Here is a 20,964-nt window from a genome sequence, read left to right as displayed (position 1 = left end):
GGGTCAATTTTCTGTTCCTAATATCATTGGTAATTTCCATACTAAATATCATATCAGTTTGTTTTGTTCGCTAGAGTGCTTCATCGTAAAGTGAAACATTACTGTTGATTTTTTTTAAAGGTGGTTTTAGAATGAATTTTGTATTGCAGCTCAAAATGTTGTGATGATAGTTGTTCATTTACATGTGGTTTGTGGAATCACATGACCATCCAATACTGTTAAGTTATGATGTACCTCAGACCAGTTGCAAAGGCTTTAGACTGGTAGTCCTCAAATCGAGGGGTCAGTTCTTAGAACTGTATGAAGCATCCTTAGATACCTAAAACAGGCCTTCAACATTTGTATTTTTTTTTTATGCCTTGGATATAGTAACTTAGAACAGTCACATACATTGACATTAAGATTTGTTGTTACCATGTATACTCGCTTATAGGTCAAGTCAAACTGCAAACAACAAAGATCCTGATCAGCCTTAGCATCATGTGCCTGCAGATCAGGGTCTGTCTTGTTTATTCTACTGATTGCTCCTTACAAATTGCATAGACCCAGATCTGCCAGTGTATTATGCAATGGCCGATCTTTGTGCAGTTTGCAGTTGCACTCTTGAGTGAGTACATATGTTATCTTTTTTTATTTTCAGAATTTCATTATCGTTCATTGCTGTCATTGTTTCAGTGCAATAGGATCTTTAAAGTCAGCATTGATTTATTGGATTGGATCAAGTTTTGCTTGTGTTAAATTTTGAGGGTTTTTTCCACAGTGATATTGAACTAGCACGGTTGACATGAAGAACAATATGTATATCGTCATACTGATGGATGGCTTGATATGGGAAAATACATATTACCATATATGCTTGTGTGTAAGACAAGTCCAATGGCAAACAACATAGACCCTTACCTGCCAACCCATGTTGCACCAGCAGAACAGGGTCTGTGTTGCAGAGCCCCAGATCTGCTTGAACATAATGCAGCAGCAGATCTGGTTCTATGCAATTTCCAACTGGACTTGACTTATAAGTTAGTATAGACAATATTAAAAGTGACTGGTGACTGACATTACTATTTTTAGATGTATTAGTGTTCAAACTACACACAAAGACCCATTTTACATGAATAATAACATTTAATGGCAAAAGTGGGATTATAGGACTATTTTATGATTATTGATGTGTTCTTGGCATTTAAATACTCAGTTTTAAGACATTTGAGAACTGCAAATCAACCATATCAGTTTTAATATAATGTACATGTATATTTGAAACCACACTTCAGATTGTTGATATTGTACATGTGGAATGCCATATTACTACATCATAAAGTGTGTAAGTGTCAAGCGCTCTTTGCAACCACCAGACTTCTTTTTTATGTTATATTGAACTAGTTTTATCATATTGATGCATAGTCTTGCATTTGTACTAAGGTATATATTTAATACAATATAAAAATATGAATGTACTCAAACTCGTTGAGTAATTTCTGTCTTTGCTTGCCTAGATTTGCAAAAGAAGCAAATTATTTTGAAAAAATTGTTTTTTATTTCATTGGAAATGAGAACATATGCAGAACCTATATAACCTGTGCAAGAAATGGATAAACAATACACACGTATATATATATTTTCAAGAAGGACTTGAAGAAAATGGAAGCTTTGAATATTTATACTTTGTATTTCCAGAAGTTTTGTATTTTTATATATTGTACCTTTTCTAAGCAGTTGATATTTTGGCCATAGTTACTGTTGCCCCCATATTATTTATAATTATCAAAGAAATTCCCATTTTATTCAAAATATTTTTGTGATTTAGATGTCTATATTTAGAACAAAACTTTAAATGAAAATCTAGCAAAGTTGAACAAGTTTTATTTCAGATTTATCTAGTATGTATATTTTATTTATATCAGTAAAAATTAAAATGAGGTTTTATGGCATTGTTACTTAGTGTGTATTGTTTATCCATTGCAGGTGGTAAAGCTACTCACCCAAAATGGATACAAGTGGCACCTCAGTGTTTAACCGATAAGGGCAAGGTCAAGACTGTGACCTCTGACCCTACCACTACCATGGAAACTGATTCAGGTCAACCTAGAACTAGGATATCAAGCTCTTTCAATAGTTTGAGAAATGAAAACCTGGAAGTTGATAATCAAATATCAATTGAAATAAAATCAGAGTGTGAAATGGAAAATTTGAATGAAGGGAGTTTTGAGAACAAAAATGACATTAGTGATGGACAATACCAGAACAGCAGCCATGACGGTGGATACAATTTGCATGACAGTTCTACAAGCCAAGAGAGATTCTTTTCAAAAAATAGCCCAGCGCGTATAAAACAATCAGTTTATCTGTCTGAATTAGATACAAGTTTTGGGAGGAAAGGCAGTGTTGAAATGTCAAGGATGTACCATAGCTATGGCAGTTCCAGAAAGACTGTTGTACATTCAGATAGCAATAATGATAATAAACCAGACCTTGAACAAAAAGATTTTCTCAAAACCAATATATCAGTTATAGATTTTTCAGAGAATAAGATGCATTTAGATAGAAGCCAGAACCTGACCAGTGCACAGTTTTCTGATAGTAGCAGACAAGTAATCCCCGTGTCTTGTGTTAGTGTTCCCAGAAAATTAACAAGGACAGAAGACACTATGAGAATTTATGCTTCGAGCCTCACCACTGAAGAATTACTGACAGAAAATCAGAGAAGAGAAATGGGTTTGACTGTTCAAAAACCTGAAAGAACTAGTCAAACCAGAGAATCAAGTCATCATTTAAGGAAAGTAAATGATCAAATGAGAGACAGAGATATCATGCCCATTAATTATCCTCAAGATGATTATACATTATCAGAGGTGGGTGCAAACAGATTTAGAATTGGATTTCAAGGAAGTACTCAAGCAACAGAATTTGTTTCTCATAGCAGCAGCGTGGGATCCAGCCTAAATATTCGAGCAGGTGCAATAAAGAGAAAGCTTTTTCGACCAAAGTCTACAGGATTCAGACATAGAAGTTCAGTCAGCCATAACTCAGCACCCCAAGCAAGTTCTTGTCAGCTTGATGTTGTTGATCTTACTGCAGACAGAAATAATCAAACATTAGAGAGTAGCTATGGAGAAACATTTGAAAATTTGAGAGGAGCTCATTCTAGTCAGATTCAGAGCTCACAATCACAGATTTCTCCCACAAGTCCAAACCAGAGTGGGAGTAATCATGGTACCCATGGTGATACGCAGCCTTTTGTGCCTTTAAATGCAGAAGAGTTCTGTAGCATGGAAACAGTCTCCTCAGTTGGTGGTCCTAAGTACACAATGAACTCTGCTTTTGTGAAGGTGGGAAACCTTGCCAAGTGTTTGATCTGTAATAAGATTCTAAACCCCAGCAGCTGTAGATTCCATTGGAGGTTTCATGTGGGAGAGAAACCATTCAAATGTCATATTTGTGGTCATTGTTTTTCACAGGTTTCCAATCTGCGCCAACACTTGCGTATTCACACTGATGAGCGACCGTTTAAGTGTGATATCTGTCACAAATCGTTCAGGAGGGGTAGTCACTTGAGAAGCCACAGGAACAACATACATAAAGACAGCTTTCCCATCAATTTTACATGAAGATTTGAAGTTTTCATTACATCTGTACTGTACCATAAATGAACAACCAGCTTTAGAGACAAAGTTCATAATTAGTTCTGTGGTCAAATTTAGATTCATTTATCCAAATTTTGTAGAACAGTGAAGTATTTTGGAAAAAAGTATTTTTGATACAGTCTTTAACGAGCTGTTTGAAGAAGGCAGTATAGAATGTGGACCATTTTATCTTAATCAACTTGGGATAAATAACTATTACAAAATTAGATGCATAGGGTAAAATTTGCATTCAAACTCTTTTATGTTCTGTGTAGCTTCTTAACCATTGATGTAGAAAACTAAAGTAACTCAAACTGTTCAACGTTTTAATTTATTCACCTAAATTCAGTCAGTTTTAAAAACAGTTTACTGACTTTTAAAAATAAAAGATGTTTCTAGAACTGGGTCTGTAGGATTTATATCATTGCAGTTCATATATTGTTGATTCTGCATTTACCAGTTTTATTTGAATTCACTTTTGTGTGTGGTACCAGTTATTTTTAATTTCATGAATGCTACAAATCATAAAGTTTGATGTTCAGAGAAAATCATCCTTCTGTTAAGACATCTTCTCTAGACCACAAAATGAAAATAAATTCATACATAGTAACTGAAATATTTTATTTAAAACCCTCAACCGTGGCTGATATTGTTTATTGGTGATAATAATTCCAGGACTGTTACAATTGATTGGAGTACAGTTATTGAAAGGCATATAATTAATGACCATACAAATTATAATAGGTAAAGTGCATGGAAACTATGCCATCTTTCATTCAGTATTACCTCTCTCTACCCCCACATCTCAGCATTCACTAGTAAGGCAGAGTTTATTATGTTTATGATGTTGACCATCTGTCTGTGACCACTTGTTGTTATTTCCACACAAGAACTCATATTGTCCAACATTTGCAGCCATCTGTAGTTATCAAACTTTATATATATATATATATATATATATATATATATATATATATATATATATTAACATCAGACTTTGTGGATGGCTTGCACTTGTGGTTATGGAGAACTCTGCAGTTTTGGGGTTCAAATGGTTTTTGCACAATAACTTGAGTTGTCACCAATCTACAGTTACCAGACTTTGTGGATAACTTGCACATTCAGGTAAGGAAGAACCAGTTGCTTTTAGGGTCAAAAGGTCAAGGTCACTAATACTGTTAGAATGAAAGTGGTTTTGGCACAATAACTCAAGTTATCCACCATCTACAGTTACAAAACTTGTCAATAGCCTGCACTTGGGGCAAGGATGAACCAGTCACTTTTAGGGTCAAAGATCAAACGTTAAGGTCACTGTGACTAAACAAAGGAAAATTGTTTATGAACAGTAATTTGAGATCTGCATCATTTAGGCCTTTTCCAAATTTTGTGTATGGCTTGTGCTTGGGGTAAAGAAGAATTTTGTTGATTTCACAGTCCAGAGGGCATTGGTCAAAGTTACTTTAATTCAAGGAATGAAAAATGGTTCTTGCACAATAATATTAGTTTTGCATTGCAGACTGAAACCAAACTTTTGCCTGACTTGCACTTAAGGTAAGGAAGAAACCTATCAATTTGGGCTTAAAGTTCAGTGGCCAAATTCACTGACTGAAAGAAGAAAAATGATTTCTGTACAGTAAGATAAGTTCTGCCTCACAGACCTGGGGCCAAACTTTTGGGGATGACTTAAACATTGGGCAGGGTAGAAGTGTAGTGATTTTGGGGTTGTTGTTGTTGCTGTTATTGTTCTAGGGTTTAACGCCATTTTTCAGCACAAGATAGGTTATTCATGGCGGCCAGTATAACTGGTGGACGAAGAACCCTGGAAAACCCAGGGAAGAACCACCGACCCACAAGAAACTACCGGCAGGCTTTCCCACATACCAACATTAGCCGAGCCTTGGACTCGAACCCACGCAGACAGAGGTGAGATGGCAGTGATCCGTAACAGAGAGTGCTTTAGACCACTTGGCCACTTGGGGCCCCTGATTTTGGGGTAAAAAAGTTAAAGATCAAGGTCACTGTGACTAAAAGAAGATAAGTGAATTTCACAGAACAATGTATGTTGTCTATAACATTTTAAAATGGGGTGGGTGTATAATGTGCCATTCACAGTTCTCTTGTTAATTATGTATAAATAATTGTGTTGCTTAGAACATTTAAAGACTTGAAATTTGTGAATTAGTGTAATAGCTGATAAGTTGTACTTATCTTGAAGTATGATGATTTGCCATCCACTACTAAATCATGTTTACAGTAATGACTCTCATGGTTTTGCATTGAATTTTGTACGCTGGTTACCCAAAGGGTATCTTCACAGGAGGGATATAAAAGATGATAGACATTTCTAATAGAACAAATATAATTTGCCAGTATTGTAAAAGTAAACATTATCATTAAGGTCAGATGACATAGAAATTCACTGTTAGATTTTATACTCAAATTTGTGGCATAATTTAATTATTTATTAACAAATTAGCAGTTAAATTTTCTTTATGCAGACATGTTCGAATCATCTATACTGTATATTTCTCCTTAAGTCACTTAATCAAATTACACATCACTTGAAGTAGACAAATGAAATGTGGTAGTTTTTTTGTATGTATTTTTATGCCATTAAAGCAATTTTGCTATTAAAGTAATTTTGCTACAAGTATTTATTATATGTAGTTCAACTTTTTGAATTTGGACTCACTGTTAAATCATTCTTATCTGGACTGGTATATAGAACAAGAGAGTTTATTGGATAGACTGGTATCACTACTCCACCTAAACTGCTTGGAGTATGCCCATTAAACTTTACACACACATTTATCATATGGTCTAATTAGTCCTAAATGAAAATCCTGCCAATCTTCCATTTTTTGTTCCAGAATCTTAATTCCTTTTTGTTCAACAATTATAGAAATTGAATAATTAATAAGTATTTGCTGTAGGCAATATGATTATATTTATTGCATTAAATAATTTTATAGCACTGCATTTGCAGTTCATTTTGTATATTTGTCCTTTCAGAAAGTACTGTCCCAGGAAAGTATGGCACCTGTTATTCCTTAATCCCAGGAACATGTGGGATCTGTCTCTCTCACAGTAGAGAGGTGTAATACCGCTAAAGAGTTGCAGTACTCCTTCGGGGGGCGGGGGGGCAGAGCCCAAGTGAAGATGCTGTATAGAAAATTGTGCCTGTCTGAGAAGGGAAGCCACAATCTTGCTTTAGATTGTCTGATGGTAGCTTGTCCATCATCAACCGTCTTGTCTTTGACTGGATGCCAGTCATATGCTGCTTTGCACCAGGCACCTGTCACGGTGTCTTTAGTACCTGTCAGCAGTCTTCTTGTACCAGTCATAGGTCAGTGGAGCCACTTTATCAGTCTGCGGACATAGATTGGGTCAATACCATCTTTGTCATTGTGCTGCCAATCCATCCCTGTGGAGATAGGGTGTTGATGTGTCTTCATCCAACTAGAAGGGGGTCAGAATCCCCCTTTCCTGTATTCCATTGCACTCTCTATGGGAATCTCCTTTTCCCATCCTGGTGCTATGAATGACCATGCTTTGGCCTCACAGGGGATTGGATTTTTCAGGATTTGATCTTGCTTCATCTGTGTATGTGGAGCTAAACAAAGTGGAGGAGGCTGGTCCTCTCTGCCCTAGATACCCTAGGAAGGATGAGAAACTTTCTCATCCTCCTCAGAGGTCTGCTTTAAGGCCAATCCCATCACTCCCCTTAGGAGTTGAAGGAATAGGATAACCCTATTTCCAGATACCCTGCTCAGAGAATAGGACCCAGTGATATTGGTATGGGAAGTCCTGTCTCCTCCATCGAGTGATTTTAGGTTGATGACATACACTCTTTGTTGGCAGATCAGAAACTAAAATGTGTGAGGAGCAACACTGTCAGTCCCTCCCACTCCCTTCAGGTCCCATGCCTCTTCAACTCAGGCACTGGATAAAGAGAGAACAAAATCCTTAATGTTCAATAAGGAAATAATATGAGGTTTACTGCCTTCTCCAACTTGTTTCCAAAGCATAGTTCATAGATACTATCTGGGACAGCAATGCACCAGATCACTGTAAGATACTTCAAGGCAGGACAAAGAAGAGTACTCATCAGACAATCCTTTGGGTCCTACACTTTTTCAAGAGGTTAGAGCCCCAACAGTCCCAGAAGCAGTCCCAGTTTAAACAGCCATCTTGCACTCCCTGTCATTAAATGAGTTGGCCAGAAAGGTCAAGAGAGGAGGTGAGTGGGCGCCACCCCATTTCCAGAGTAAATGGTGTTGGGGCCAAGGGATTTGCTCCTTCTCCTGCTGTTGGTGCCTTTTCCCAATCACTGTCATCTTTGCAGGGGTCTGATTGAGCATAATGGTAAATGTGTGGGTCCTTTCTGTCTTAAAAGAACAATACCATCTTCATTTCTGGGAATATCCTCATGTTTCACAGACCCCACCAGAAAAGTAACAAGGTTTGGATTATAATCAATCTTTCCACAATAAAAATATTCCTGCAGGAAGAGCTGTTCAAAATTGAGACTACTGCTTCAGTCAGTAATGCCATAAGGCACAGCAACTGGGCAGTCTCTCTCAGCCTCCAGTATTCATACCTGTAAATCCCTATTTTTTTTCCCACAGGAAAAAACTGAGATCTCTGGGTATTCCCATCCTTCAGTACTTGAACAACTGATAGATACATTGTGTCTTAAGGGAATCCCTTCTGCAAGACCTGTCCTGCTGTTGCTCTGCAGTGACCCAGTTGGGACTTATTCCAAATCTAGATAAATTGGATCTAATCCATTCTTAGGATTTCACATACATGGGATAAGCTTCCTCACCAACCTTGAGTGAGTTCAGATTCTCTCTTAGTCAGCACTCCAAGTCTTTGTTGATTAATTATACCTTTCACTTGTGGGGACCTTGCTCTCCACAGTGACTTGTCTTCTCTTGGAAGACTTGAAGACTCTCCAGTCTCTGCTCCTGGGAAACTGGAGACTGCACAAGGACTCTCTGTTAGCTCATATCACCCTCTGGTCCAGTTTTCATCATTAACTGTATTGGTGGTCCAATTGAGACTGGTTACTGACTAGAGTCCCAGTTTGTGCTCCTGAACACCACTCTTTTTCACTAATTCATTAGACTTGGAATGGGATTCTGACATGGAGCTAGAAGGGTTACTTCTTCAGAGCTTGTTTTACTTTGAAGTTTTATGCCGATCTGACATACAATATATCCACCACAGCAATGATTTTAAAAATCATTTTACTGCTTTAGAATATCATAGATAGACATTCTGTAGATATAAAAAAGAAATTGTCTTATTTTGAATTCTTGGAAAGACTTTTCAGACATATAAGCATCAGTCCCTTCAAAGGACTATTCTGTTTATTATAAGTAATTGAACTATTGGGACTTGGACTCTTTTTTTTGGTATAAAAACCTTGTTAGTTTGATTACAGAAAAACAACAGAGGTTTCTTTTTGCATCTTTATGTGCATAATATTGATGGCCAGGTCGTGACTTTTTGTTGCAGTTTATATGCATTTTATAAACTTAATGTGGTATTCAGTTTTTTTTGTCTGTGATTAGGACATACATGTTTTAAGAACACAAATCAGCTTGAAATAAAGTCTTATCTTTATCCAGTTGTAACCTGTGGTGTATTCGTCTTGTATATATAAAGTGTGTCAGTAAGTGATTGAACTTGGATGACATTAGACGAAACATGATTTAATTGTGCATTTCATGCAGGTTCTGTATCTTGGAGCAAAATTAGAAGTTTGTTGATTGAAAGTACTACTGTAAGCAAAACCAAATATTTGATAGCTGTTTCCTCACTGAGATTCTTTGCAGTCTTGCCAGTAGAAATGAATACTGTATATACTTAAATACAAGTCAGATCCAACTGCAAATGGCATAGACCCAGATCTGCCATTGCATATTGCAGTTCTTTTAGGACTAATCAGTAGATGAAATGATGTAAATCCTAATATTGACAGTATATTATGTGATGGCAGGTTAGGATTTATATTGTTTGAAGATGGACTCATAAGTGGGTATATGGTACGTGTCCACTAATCTAATCATATTGGTTTCCTTTTCCTGAGAAATGTCTAGAGGGCTAGAAATGATGTACCGTTTTTTGGATATTTGTCATGTATTATTTAATACAGTGTATGTATGTGTGCATGCATGCATGCATATGTGTGTGTGTGTGTGTAAAAACCTGTACAGAAACAATTCTTAATGATAAGTAGACTTTCTTTGACATCGTTTTTATGCTCCACCACAACAGTATTGGATCATATTGTGTTACCCTTGTCAGTCTATCACTGCATACAGTCGTTTTAGGTACTCATGGGACATCCATGTTTTATGGACACACTTTAAGTTTTAACTTTCATCATTTTGTGTATAGTTTTTGTTATGCCCTCACTGCTTGCAATATAGGTGTCTTGATTTGAATCAGTCCATCCCTCCTCTATTAGTTTTTTAAGTCATCCAACATAGAAGATTGTAAAAAAGATAGGACAAAAACCATACAACATAGACAAATCAAATTTGACTAGCATTTTTTTATGCACATGTAGATGACCTGATTACATTTTCAGGCTTCTTACAGCAAGTTTTTCATTTTTTTAACAATTTTTACTTTTATTATTTTTACTTTTTTTGCAAAAGCCTTTTTTGCATGAATAAAGAAAAACCACTTAGATTAATGATATTTTATCGGCTAATTATTTTTATTAGTAGATAAACTGGTTAGTTTTTCAATCCATTTCAGCAGTGTTTCAATTTCTAGCTATACAGGCCATAGACCAGAACTTAGATGATGGTCTAATGTCTGGCAACTGTTCATACAAGTTTGGACTCCTCTTGGATTCATGGAATCAGCCAGAAGGGCATCAGTCCATTTGAGTGACTCATGTTTAATAAGTTTTCACTTTTTGGTTTTGTATATCTTTATGATACAAAACCTGTTAGCATGATCAAACATAAGTAACCTGAGATAGACAAATAAAATTTGGTTGGTATATTTGTATGTATATGTTGTTGATCTGATTAAATTTTTATGTAAATATAGCAATATTTAACATTTTTAGAAAGTTTTGAATATTTTGGACTGGGACCTCTTAATTTGAATAGTTTTTAATGGGGACTTGTTAAACAATCATGGATGTAGTTGCAGTCTCTGTAGTTACAATTGACGATTGTAAAAATTTTATTTCGAGGAAAGGATGCAATGATCATTAATGAAAAAAACTGATGATTACTTCTTTCATTTTTTTTTGCAATTAGTGTTGGCTTCAAATATTAGGATATGGACATTTTTAATTGAAAGAATCTGTAATAACTATTTCATTGAGAGTTAAATGCATACAAAATTTTAACAGACCTTTATTATTATTTATATGTATGTAATTTTTACATTTAATAAACAGTGTACATTGAGGAGCTTATCAATAAAGTAAGTTTTCTTAAATATTCTAGGGATTTAAGTTGATAAATGTTGCATGTACCATATATACTTGCTTAAAAGTCAAATCAAACTGCAAACAAATATCTTAATCTGCCATAACATAATGTGCTTGCAGATCAGGGTCTATCTTGTTTGTTCTACTGATTACTCCAAACAAAATGCACAGATATGTTCAATTTTTAATGGAGTTCATTAAGTACATCTTTCCAATTTTCTTAAAGAATACTTCGTGCCAAAATTCGGTATATTACTTATTAATTTTCATAAAATAGAGCTCATTTATTTGGGGCAGAATCTTTGCATTGTGGGTAGTTTTCTGAATGGTATTTTGTGTGTGACTGGTTGTTGATTATACTTGTGAAGATTTTAAATTGATACAAGTGGTATGCTGGTTAAATTGTAACAGTACATGTAACAGTATCGCCCACAAAGACTTGTAAATAATTACAAAGGGTTGAGATAATTATGCCAAATTATATCGAATTTCTATTGCTTTTGCTTTTATCTGCCTCAGGTTATACTTCTAAGTAAACTCAGAATTCATCTACCTGCCTAAAATGTGCTCCATTATTGTCAAGATGTATTGTTACAGTTTAAAATTTCGTAAATTATTTTTCAAAAAATGGAAGGTTATACCTGCCAGTATTCAGATTTGTTGAAATGGATTTGAATACACTATAAAATAATGAAATACTCAAAGTCCTGACTATTTAAGTGTAAAGTGGTGGTGATAGTGTCGTACTTCACCATTAGATCGACAGATGATCACGTGTACAAGTGCCTTAATTACTGTGTATTTATGTGAAAACAAAAATTCATATTATACTATTAAACTCTTACCAGACATTGATTGTTTTCTTTATCTAATACCCAGATTGTGCTGCACAGTTTGAACAGTCCACTGTTGACTTTTCACTTGAATAGTTATGTAAGTTCAACAGAATCATTCATTCTCTAATCTAAAACTTTAAAATCTGTATTAGGGATTCAAAGAGAGCGGATAAAATGTTTAAAGCTTACGGTGATAGGAACTTATTATAAAGGATGCAAAAGGCTCTTTGTGGGAAATCCACATTTGTGGAACAGTGAGCTGCAGCAGTCCTTTTTGTTAATGAGACAGAAGGACAGAAAATATTGATGGTACTAGTAGTGAGACAGAAGGACGGAGAAAGAATTGATGGTAATAGTAATGAGACAGAAGACAGAAAATATTGATGGTACTAGTAATGAGACAAGGACAGAAAATATTGATGGTACTAGTAATGAGACAGAAGGACAGAAAATATTGATGGTACTAGTAATGAGACAGAAGGACAGAAAATATTGATGGTACTAGTAATGAGACAGAAGGACAGAAAATATTGATGGTACTAGTAATGAGACAGAAGGACAGAAAATATTGATGGTAATAGTAATGAGACAGAAGGACTGAGAAAATATTGATGGTAATAGTAATGAGACAGAAGGACAGAGAAAATATTGATGGTAATAGGGGTTCACTAAACATTTTTAAGCCTGCGGTGAGGTAGAACATATTTGTTATGATCATGTCCGTTTGTTTGACCATCCATCTAACTGTCCTTCTATTACCAAGAAGGTTTGTTCACAGTAATTTGAGTAGTTCATCTTCTACTGTTACCAGACTTTGTGGATGGCTTGTACTTTGGGATTTTAAACAGAAACCAAATGTATCTCTGTGTCTTCATCCTGAATACTAAAATCGAAAATATAAGACAAACCAGGTCAATATAGGAAGGCAATGAAATATAATCTCAGTGGTTCACGCCAGAGTACTTTATTCCAATGGAGACATCCGTACCAAAATAGCTAACTTTCTAGGCTTTTTGATGTAAAATAGCACCGATCGCAATTATGTTCCACCATCACACTGTGGATTCATAGAAGAGAGGATATCATACAAAACAAAGACCTGTCTTTTATTTGTTTGCATTTCACCTAGCCAATGGTGCTGGAACCTCACCCAAGTAGACTTTTCATTGGGATTAACCTGGCTGAACAATAAACCAATCAAACTGCTCTTAAGAGCTTCATTAGTTCACCTATCATACAAGTCCTGCTTCCTCACTACTTTGTGCAGTTGGCAGGCAACATCAGCAATACATTACTTAGTGGACCCATCTACTTAAAGTTCCAATATGATGGATCAATATCGCTCATGAAACCATCCACTTGCAAGGGCATCATTGACTCACCTTTCTTACATGTCCTGCATCCCTGTTTGCATTAACAGTGGTAGACAGAGCCTGTTTCCTCATTTGCATTAAGAGTAACAATATTTTTGTGATGAAATCACTGTTTACTTTGGAAATTTCAGTTCAAGACCACCAGATCTAATACAAGCTTTGAAGTGGTATTTTAAAATAACACCGATTGCATCAAGGGAGATCATGCTTATTTTCACCTCTCAAACAGGTACAGGACGATATAACAGCAAAGACAATTTCATCCTGGATTTTTCGCTCTGCATATTGAGAATAGGACCAGCTCAATGAATTTGTTTGCATTTTGGCTCATGAGGTTAGAGCAATTGCCACTAGCATAGCCTTTGACCAGAACTGTTCTCTGACTGACATTATCCATGCCATGGTTTTGAGATTGGAATCACATTCTCTAGTTTTACCTCTGAGATCTTTCGTCCCAAAGGGCTCAACTCAGTCTTGTTGGACCCATAGCCATGGTGTAGCAGGTCAATTTCCCAGGTTGTTCAACAACTTCATTAGACACGGCTTCATGACTTCCACTTGATTTTTAGGAGGGAGCATTTTTCCCTTTTGGAAGCAGCTCCCTGAGTCTTTTCTAGTCGAGTTACCTAGAAGCTGTCTCACATCTCACATTCCTTAGGGGACTGGAGATAACATCTCTGGGGTAAGGGGCTGTACCTTTGTCTACCTCTTACCTAGTCTTCTAACTTAGAAGAAAAGAGGTACATACATTATGATTGGGTAACTTATTTAAAGAAAACACTAATTTTTACTAGTAAAATGTTTTGTTTTGAACACTTGCCTAATTATAATACACATATCAGCCTCCCAGCCTCCACATAGTTATATCCAGATAGAGAGTGTGCCTTCCTCTCAAGTAGTAACTGATATAATCATGGGATTTGTTGCCAATCCCTGTACCAAGGGGAGATCACTATGCCCAACTGCCACCTAGGTGGGCAGATAATTTTAGCTTCTGGGAAGGCTGGATTTGCAAGGTAGTAGTAGTTCTAAGGTATTATGATTTTTGTAATGTATTTGTGAAGAAACATATTGTACTATAAAAAATCATTTTCTACATCAAATACATAGCCCAAACATTGTAGATGCTGTCACTTAGGGTAAGGAAGAAGCCAGGGCCAAATGGTCAAAGATCAAACTCTTGGCCTAGCATCTCTGAAAACGGTATAGACTTGGATCTACTGGCACATTATATGACAGCAAATCTGTTCAGTTTGATGTGTTAAAAAAAGCTTGTATGGTGCAGGTAAGCTAAAATAAACTGATGGATACTTAATGATTATTCTTAAACCTGCATTGTGTCTGCAGTACTGGGTAGGTGTGGCTTGTGGACAATTGGCCAGAAGTTGGATGCCCACCTGATACTTATTTATAAAACAATGCAGGGTCTTGATGAGATGCAAATCACAGAATTTATATATTTGAATATGAGAATGTTGAGATACAAACTGTGTATTATAAATGCACCTACTTCTCAAATTATCAACACATATTGCTTTTTCATTTTCACATTTTTTGTGCAGTGGGGTATCTTAATTTGGCCTTGTTTATCCATCTGTGCATCCATGTCAGTTAGTTGATTATCATGCAAAAAAGTACTTGATTCCATGAAGTTAAATTATATATACATGTTTATCTAGAGATGGTTTTATTAGATTGTCATGCTCTTGGGACATTTGTAAAATTGTTTGGTTTGGTTAGGTATGGTGCTTTATAGCACAGCAACAAAAATAGGTTATTTAGTGCCAAGGGTCTTGCCCAAGGACATACCACAGGAGCTGACCCTCCTGGTTTGATGTCAGGATTCAAACCCACACCCTGTCAGTTGTGAGTCTGGTATGCTAACCATTGAGTCACCATGAATCACTCCACTATGGTGTTTAAAGGGGGAATGTCCCCAGGTTGCCCGCCTCTTGACTGGTTTCTTCAGTGTAACTTTACCACGGTTTGTGTCTAACCGAATTTGATACAGGAGTTTTTATTATACATTTCACAGTGAAATATTGAAATATATCAGTAGGAGATAAATGATATCTGCTGTATATTGATGAGACCTTTTATCTTCAGCATTCCATCACACCATTTACAGGAGTTATGGTCCCTGATTGCCTATTCTCCAAAAACTTTGTTTATTATGGCATACCTTTACCATGGTATGCTGGATTTCAGTCATATTTGGTGTAGGGGTTTATATTAATGAGATATTGAATGAGTTTGATTTTCAGCATTCCATGAATCCTTTACAAGAGTTATGCCCCCTTATTCCCTCTTTCTCGTGAATTTGGTTTTAACAGCACAAATTTGCAAAGGTTGGTTGAACTTAAGTCAAATTTGGTATGATGCTTTATATTGATGACACCATGAATGAGTTTGATTTACAACATTCCATGACCTCATTAACAGGAGTTAAATTCCCTGATTGTCTTCCAGGCTTTGATTTCCTACATTCCGTGAGTTCATTAAGAGGAGTTATATTCCTGATTGTCTTCCAGCTTTGATTTCCAACATTCCATGAGTTCATTAGCAAGAGTTATGTTCCTGATTGTCTTCCAGGCTCTGATTCCCAACATTACATAACTTCATTAACAGGAGTTATACTCCCTGATTGTCTTCCAGCTTTGATTCCCACACATAACTTTACCAAGATTTGTTGGATTTCAACAATAAAAATATATGGACCTTTATATTAATGAGACATGATGGGACCCTTTGTGATACACCCATTGCTCCGCTGAGCAAACTGCATTGAACATTGTCCTTTGTTATGCACTCATTGCAAATAGCTGAAGTTTTCCAAACTTTTATCATTCATGTAACAGGCTGACATATTTTTAACTTTTATACTCATCCTTATAAAATATCCAGTTTTTCTTTTAATAGATTTTATTAACATGGTCAAATATGCAAGTTGCTTATCATTCCCAAGAGGGAGTGAAATAAAATGTTTAGATTGTAAAAAAAAAGCTACCATTCATTTCCAAATGGGGAATTTGTTTAGCTTTTGATAAAATGACAGTTGAATGTATTCTCATCAAAACCAAAATGCAAATTAATGCATGCCTGTTTAGTGTACAAATACTTCAATACAATTATTAGGGGATCTAACTCAAAGGGATTTATCTGCCAAATGAACTGAAAGTAAAATGGCTGAAGCTGCACATCAGTTGAAATGTGATCTTATATCATAAATACAAAAGCAAAGAAATTAGAAAATGTATCTCAGAGTTGTTGAGCATTGAAAAATGTACAAACCTTACATGAGAAGCACTATGGTTACTTGAGTTAGCATTATTTTAGAGCTGTCTCTTGTTGTAATTAGATTATTGATGGATATGTAATTTCACAGATGAAAGGAAATAGTCTGAGAGAGGTCTGCTAGGATGGGCTTGTGATTGTAAAAAATAATGGCTTTTGTGAGTGTTTTTTTATAGACATAAGACATGCCCATTAATAGGACACTATTTTAACTTAAGACATGTCCATTAATAGAACACTTTTTCTTAAGACTTCTTCATTAGCAGGAATGTTTTGACTTTAATACATTCAATAATAGGACACTGTTCATTAACATGCCAGTTTTTACTTAAGACATGTTCATTAACATGCCAGTTTTTACTTAAGACATGTTCAATAATAGGCCAGTTTTTACTTAAGACATGTTCAATAATAGGCTAGTTTTTACTTAAGACATGTTCATTAACATGCCAGTTTTTACTTAAGACATGTTCAATAATAGGCCAGTTTTTCCTTAAGACATGTTCAATAAAAGGCCAGTTTTTACTTAAGATATGTTCAGTAATTGTCCAGTTTTTACTTAAGACATGTTCAGTAAAAGGCCAGTTTTTACTTAAGACATATTCAGTAATAAGCCAGTTTTTACTCAGACATGTTCATTAATGGGCCAGTTTTTACTTAAGACATGTTCATTAATAGGCCAGTTTTTACTTAAGACATGTTCAATAATAGGCCAGTTTTTTCTTAAGACATGTTCAGTAAAAGGCCAGTTTTTACTTAAGACATGTTCAGTAATAAGCCAGTTTTTACTTAAGACATGTTCATTAATAGGCCAGTTTTTACTAAAGACTTGTTAAGTAAAAGGCCAGTTTTTCCTTAAGACATGTTCATTAATAGGCCAGTTTTTACTTAAGACATGTTCATTAATAGGCCAGTTTTTACTTAAGACATGTTCATTAATAGGCCAGTTTTTACATAATACATGTTCATTAATGTGAAACTGTAGCTTTCTGCTTGCAGTATTTGGCAAAACTCTTATTGTAAATTAAAAATGCATGATTACTGTGGTGAAAAGAAAAATTTATATATCAGAAGGAAACATTTCCTGAGAATTGTCTTTAAAACCCAAGATTTTCCCATGAAATCAGGAATTACCATTGATATGTTATATAACTATTTTTCAGTAAAAAATTATTATATGAAACTTCCCACTTTCTGCATTTATGTCAAAGAAATACTGTGACTTCACTGTTTCCCACAGTGGAGAAATATGTATAGATTTCTTGGCTGCACCGAACCATGAATTCTGAGACCAAAATGAACAAAGATTTTTCTGTTGAAGAAATAAGACATTTTCCCCTTTTTGCAGCACCAATAAAAATGCCTTTTTCTGCTTCAAAACAACTAAGATGTATGCTCATGGAAATAAATGAATTCTTAGTAATCACTAAACAAATGGATAAAAGAGGAACTAACTGCAAGCAAACAAAGATTCTAATAAAGGGATTCAAAATGACCATAATAATTAATAATTTTGATCATGGTGAAAGTTGTGCTGCTGACCTTGACCCCTTACCTTTTGATCTTAAGATCTCGTTTGCTACACTTATGTGCAGTACTGTTATACAAGCTGTTAGCTTTAAATGCAGTGCATGTGACTCACTGTTTTAAATTGCAAAATAGGAACAATGCTGGAATGACAATGATAATTTTTGTCTTTTCAGAACCTGAGGAAGACCAACATCAAGTTCAACCCTTCAACCTTCTCAGTTCCTTCTCTTTGCAACCAATGGAGCAGAAGAAGGATATGACTCATCAAGGTCACAGGTCAGATGAAACCCAAGTGGCTGCTGGGATTCCTGTTGCCATGGAAACATGGAATGAACCCAGCCAAGGGAAAAAGAGTATGATACATAATTTAGTAACCCCTCATACAAAGTCAGATGTGACATTTGTTCACTCATTGCAAATTAAACAAGAGGAGGAGGAGTTTTTGTGTGAAACTGAAGGAATCTCTGACAATAACAAAATTGTCCTTGATTTCTCAGATATGGACATTCTTCCTTCTGGATCTGGACTGGATAAATGCAGTGGACCTCAACAGTTGTCTCAAGACAGAACAATTCCAGAACACGATCGTATGTTTGTGACTGGGTCATTTCAGTCAAGTAAAATACTTGACACACAAAGAATTCCAGAAAGTCAGGAAACTGTTACAGGTCAAAGTAGTAAAAGTCAAGCTATTGATAAAGACCAGTCTTTATGGTCAGACTATATTGGAGGCAGTCATCACCTCTCTGCAATAGCTGGAAATAATAACTTAACAGGTCAACCATTTATAGAAACAAATGTCAAAGAACAAAGTTGGAAGGGAAAAAAGACTGGGGTAGAGAAATTTAGGTCACAATCCTCCTCAAGCAATAAAATAATAATATTTAATGAGAAGGAGGAAGCTTGTGTTTCAGAGATGGTGACGGAAAGGCCTCAGCCAAGGCTCGAGTTTCAAGGTCAAAGATCAACTGGTTCATTAGTTTCAAAGTTATCTGAAAAGCCTGCCGATATGCCTTTCAGAAGGGGTGTGTCTTTTTCATTGAACAGGAGTCCAGAAACCCACGCCAACAGACATCTGCAGGCCTCACATTCTTTGACAGAAACAGTCTCCAGGGACCTAGAAGCAACTACAACACAAAGTGGAAAGGGTGTAAAAAATTCTTTGGATATGATAGACTTGACAGATGAGGCTGAACTACAAGAATCTACTCAGTCGGACATGGACAGTTTACTCCACTTGAAAAATCCAGTGCCCATTCCTACAGCAGAAAATGTCAGAAGATACACAGAAAAGGTGAAAACACCAAACAGTTTACAGACAGATTTCAGTGTCACAGCTGTTTCATTAGCACCACCTGAATACCAGGGACAAAGCTCATCCATCTCCAGTATACATACAGCACAGGCTTCCAGTTCACACACCGAGCATAAACGACCCAACAAACTGAATACAAGTAACAATTTGTCAAATATGTTTGTGATGGTTGGCAAAAAGGCAAAATGCCTCATTTGTAACACCCATTTAATAAGTGTGGATTACATGAAAACGCATTTGCGAAATCACATTGGTTATAAACCTTACAAGTGTAATTATTGTGGAAGAAGTTTTGCAGATAACTCAAATCTTCGTCGACATATTCAAACACACACAGGGGAACGACCTTATGCATGTAACAGTTGTGGCAAGACTTTTTTAAGAAATACACACCTCAGAAAGCATTTATTACAGTGTGCTTCACATACTACTGGAGATGTCGATTCAACATAGATTTGTGGAAAAATGTAAAATGTTGAGTTCATATTGTGAACTGCAGAGAAAGAAATACAAAAGTATTCTTTTATCTGTAGACTTTATGGGATATATGTTTATCACATAGTTTTGTGCAGTAAATATTGTCTACCACATGTAATTATTTAGCTGTAAGCTAACTGACCAAACCATGAGATTTTCAACATATTGGCCAGTAAGTTTTACATGGCTCCAACAACTCACATTTATTATCATGTCACAAAATAAAGCAAAAGTTGCTCATGTCAGCCAGATAAAATTTGGATCCTGTTTTTGTGGAAACTCTATATATCAATCTCATTGGTTACCTTGCACATTGGCATCTATCCACAACCTGGATTAAGGTCAGTGTTGAACTTTCTTACATTCATATTTACTTTCTAGTTAAATATAGGACTAGCTTGACATAAACAGGGTATTTTGTTTGTTGTTTTGTATAATTTTTTTCATGGCTTTGAAAAAGAATTTTTTAATTGTTTATTATTCATTAATATCACTCTTTGACAAAGATGTTATGTATGAAAATGATATTGTACATTGTGCCTCAATATTCAGTGTTTATTGTAATTAGGAAATTAAACAGACACCTTACCAAAAAAAATGTGTCTAGCTGCAAATAACAATGATCCTTATATGCCATAGCACAATGTACCTGCAGATCAGGGTCTTCATTGTTTCTTCTACTGATTACTTCTAGAAAACTGCATAGAACCAGATCTTCCAGTGAATTATGGGATGGATATCTGTTTCTGAACAGTTTGCAGCTAAACTTGTCTAATATGGTATATGTTTTCATATCCTGTAACATGATACAGAAAATATTAGGACCACTCTGGTGGCCTATAGGTTCAAGCATCTGCCTTTGATGCAGGAGGTTGCGGGTTTGAACCCCAGCCAGACCATACCATAGACTTATAAAATTGGTACTAACAGCTGCCTTGCTAGGCACTCAGCATTAAAGTTTAGTGCTAGGACTGGTCGGCCTGGTGTCAGGATGACTGGGTGGGACGTGATGCTACCTGTCTGTGGCATAATGTCTCACTGCTAGACATCG

The 20,964-nt window shown here is 35.8% G+C and overlaps 1 protein-coding gene across 2 annotated transcripts in view; it reads left to right on the top strand.

The window, feature by feature from the left end:
• Nucleotides 1–20,259, top strand: part of LOC149795763 (uncharacterized) — a 42,081-nt gene extending 21,822 nt beyond the window's left edge. The window contains exon 5 of one of the 2 annotated variants that reach the window (XM_089965673.1): nt 18,295–20,259. In XM_089965673.1, the coding sequence (XP_089821799.1) occupies nt 18,295–19,889 (1,595 nt within the window). In that variant the 3' untranslated portion in view covers nt 19,890–20,259. Of the gene's footprint in view, nt 1–1,965; nt 11,940–18,294 lie in introns of those variants that run through there. The other variant, XM_089965672.1, reaches the window with a different exon arrangement.
• Nucleotides 20,260–20,964: the final 705 nt, after the last annotated feature.

This window comes from Sinohyriopsis cumingii, chromosome 7 (assembly GCF_028554795.1).
Source record: "Sinohyriopsis cumingii isolate HCF-2022 chromosome 7, ASM2855479v2, whole genome shotgun sequence".
Lineage (NCBI taxonomy): Eukaryota > Metazoa > Mollusca > Bivalvia > Unionida > Unionidae > Sinohyriopsis > Sinohyriopsis cumingii.
Note: the sequence above shows the minus strand (reverse complement) of the source record. Positions and strands in the feature narration are given on the sequence as shown.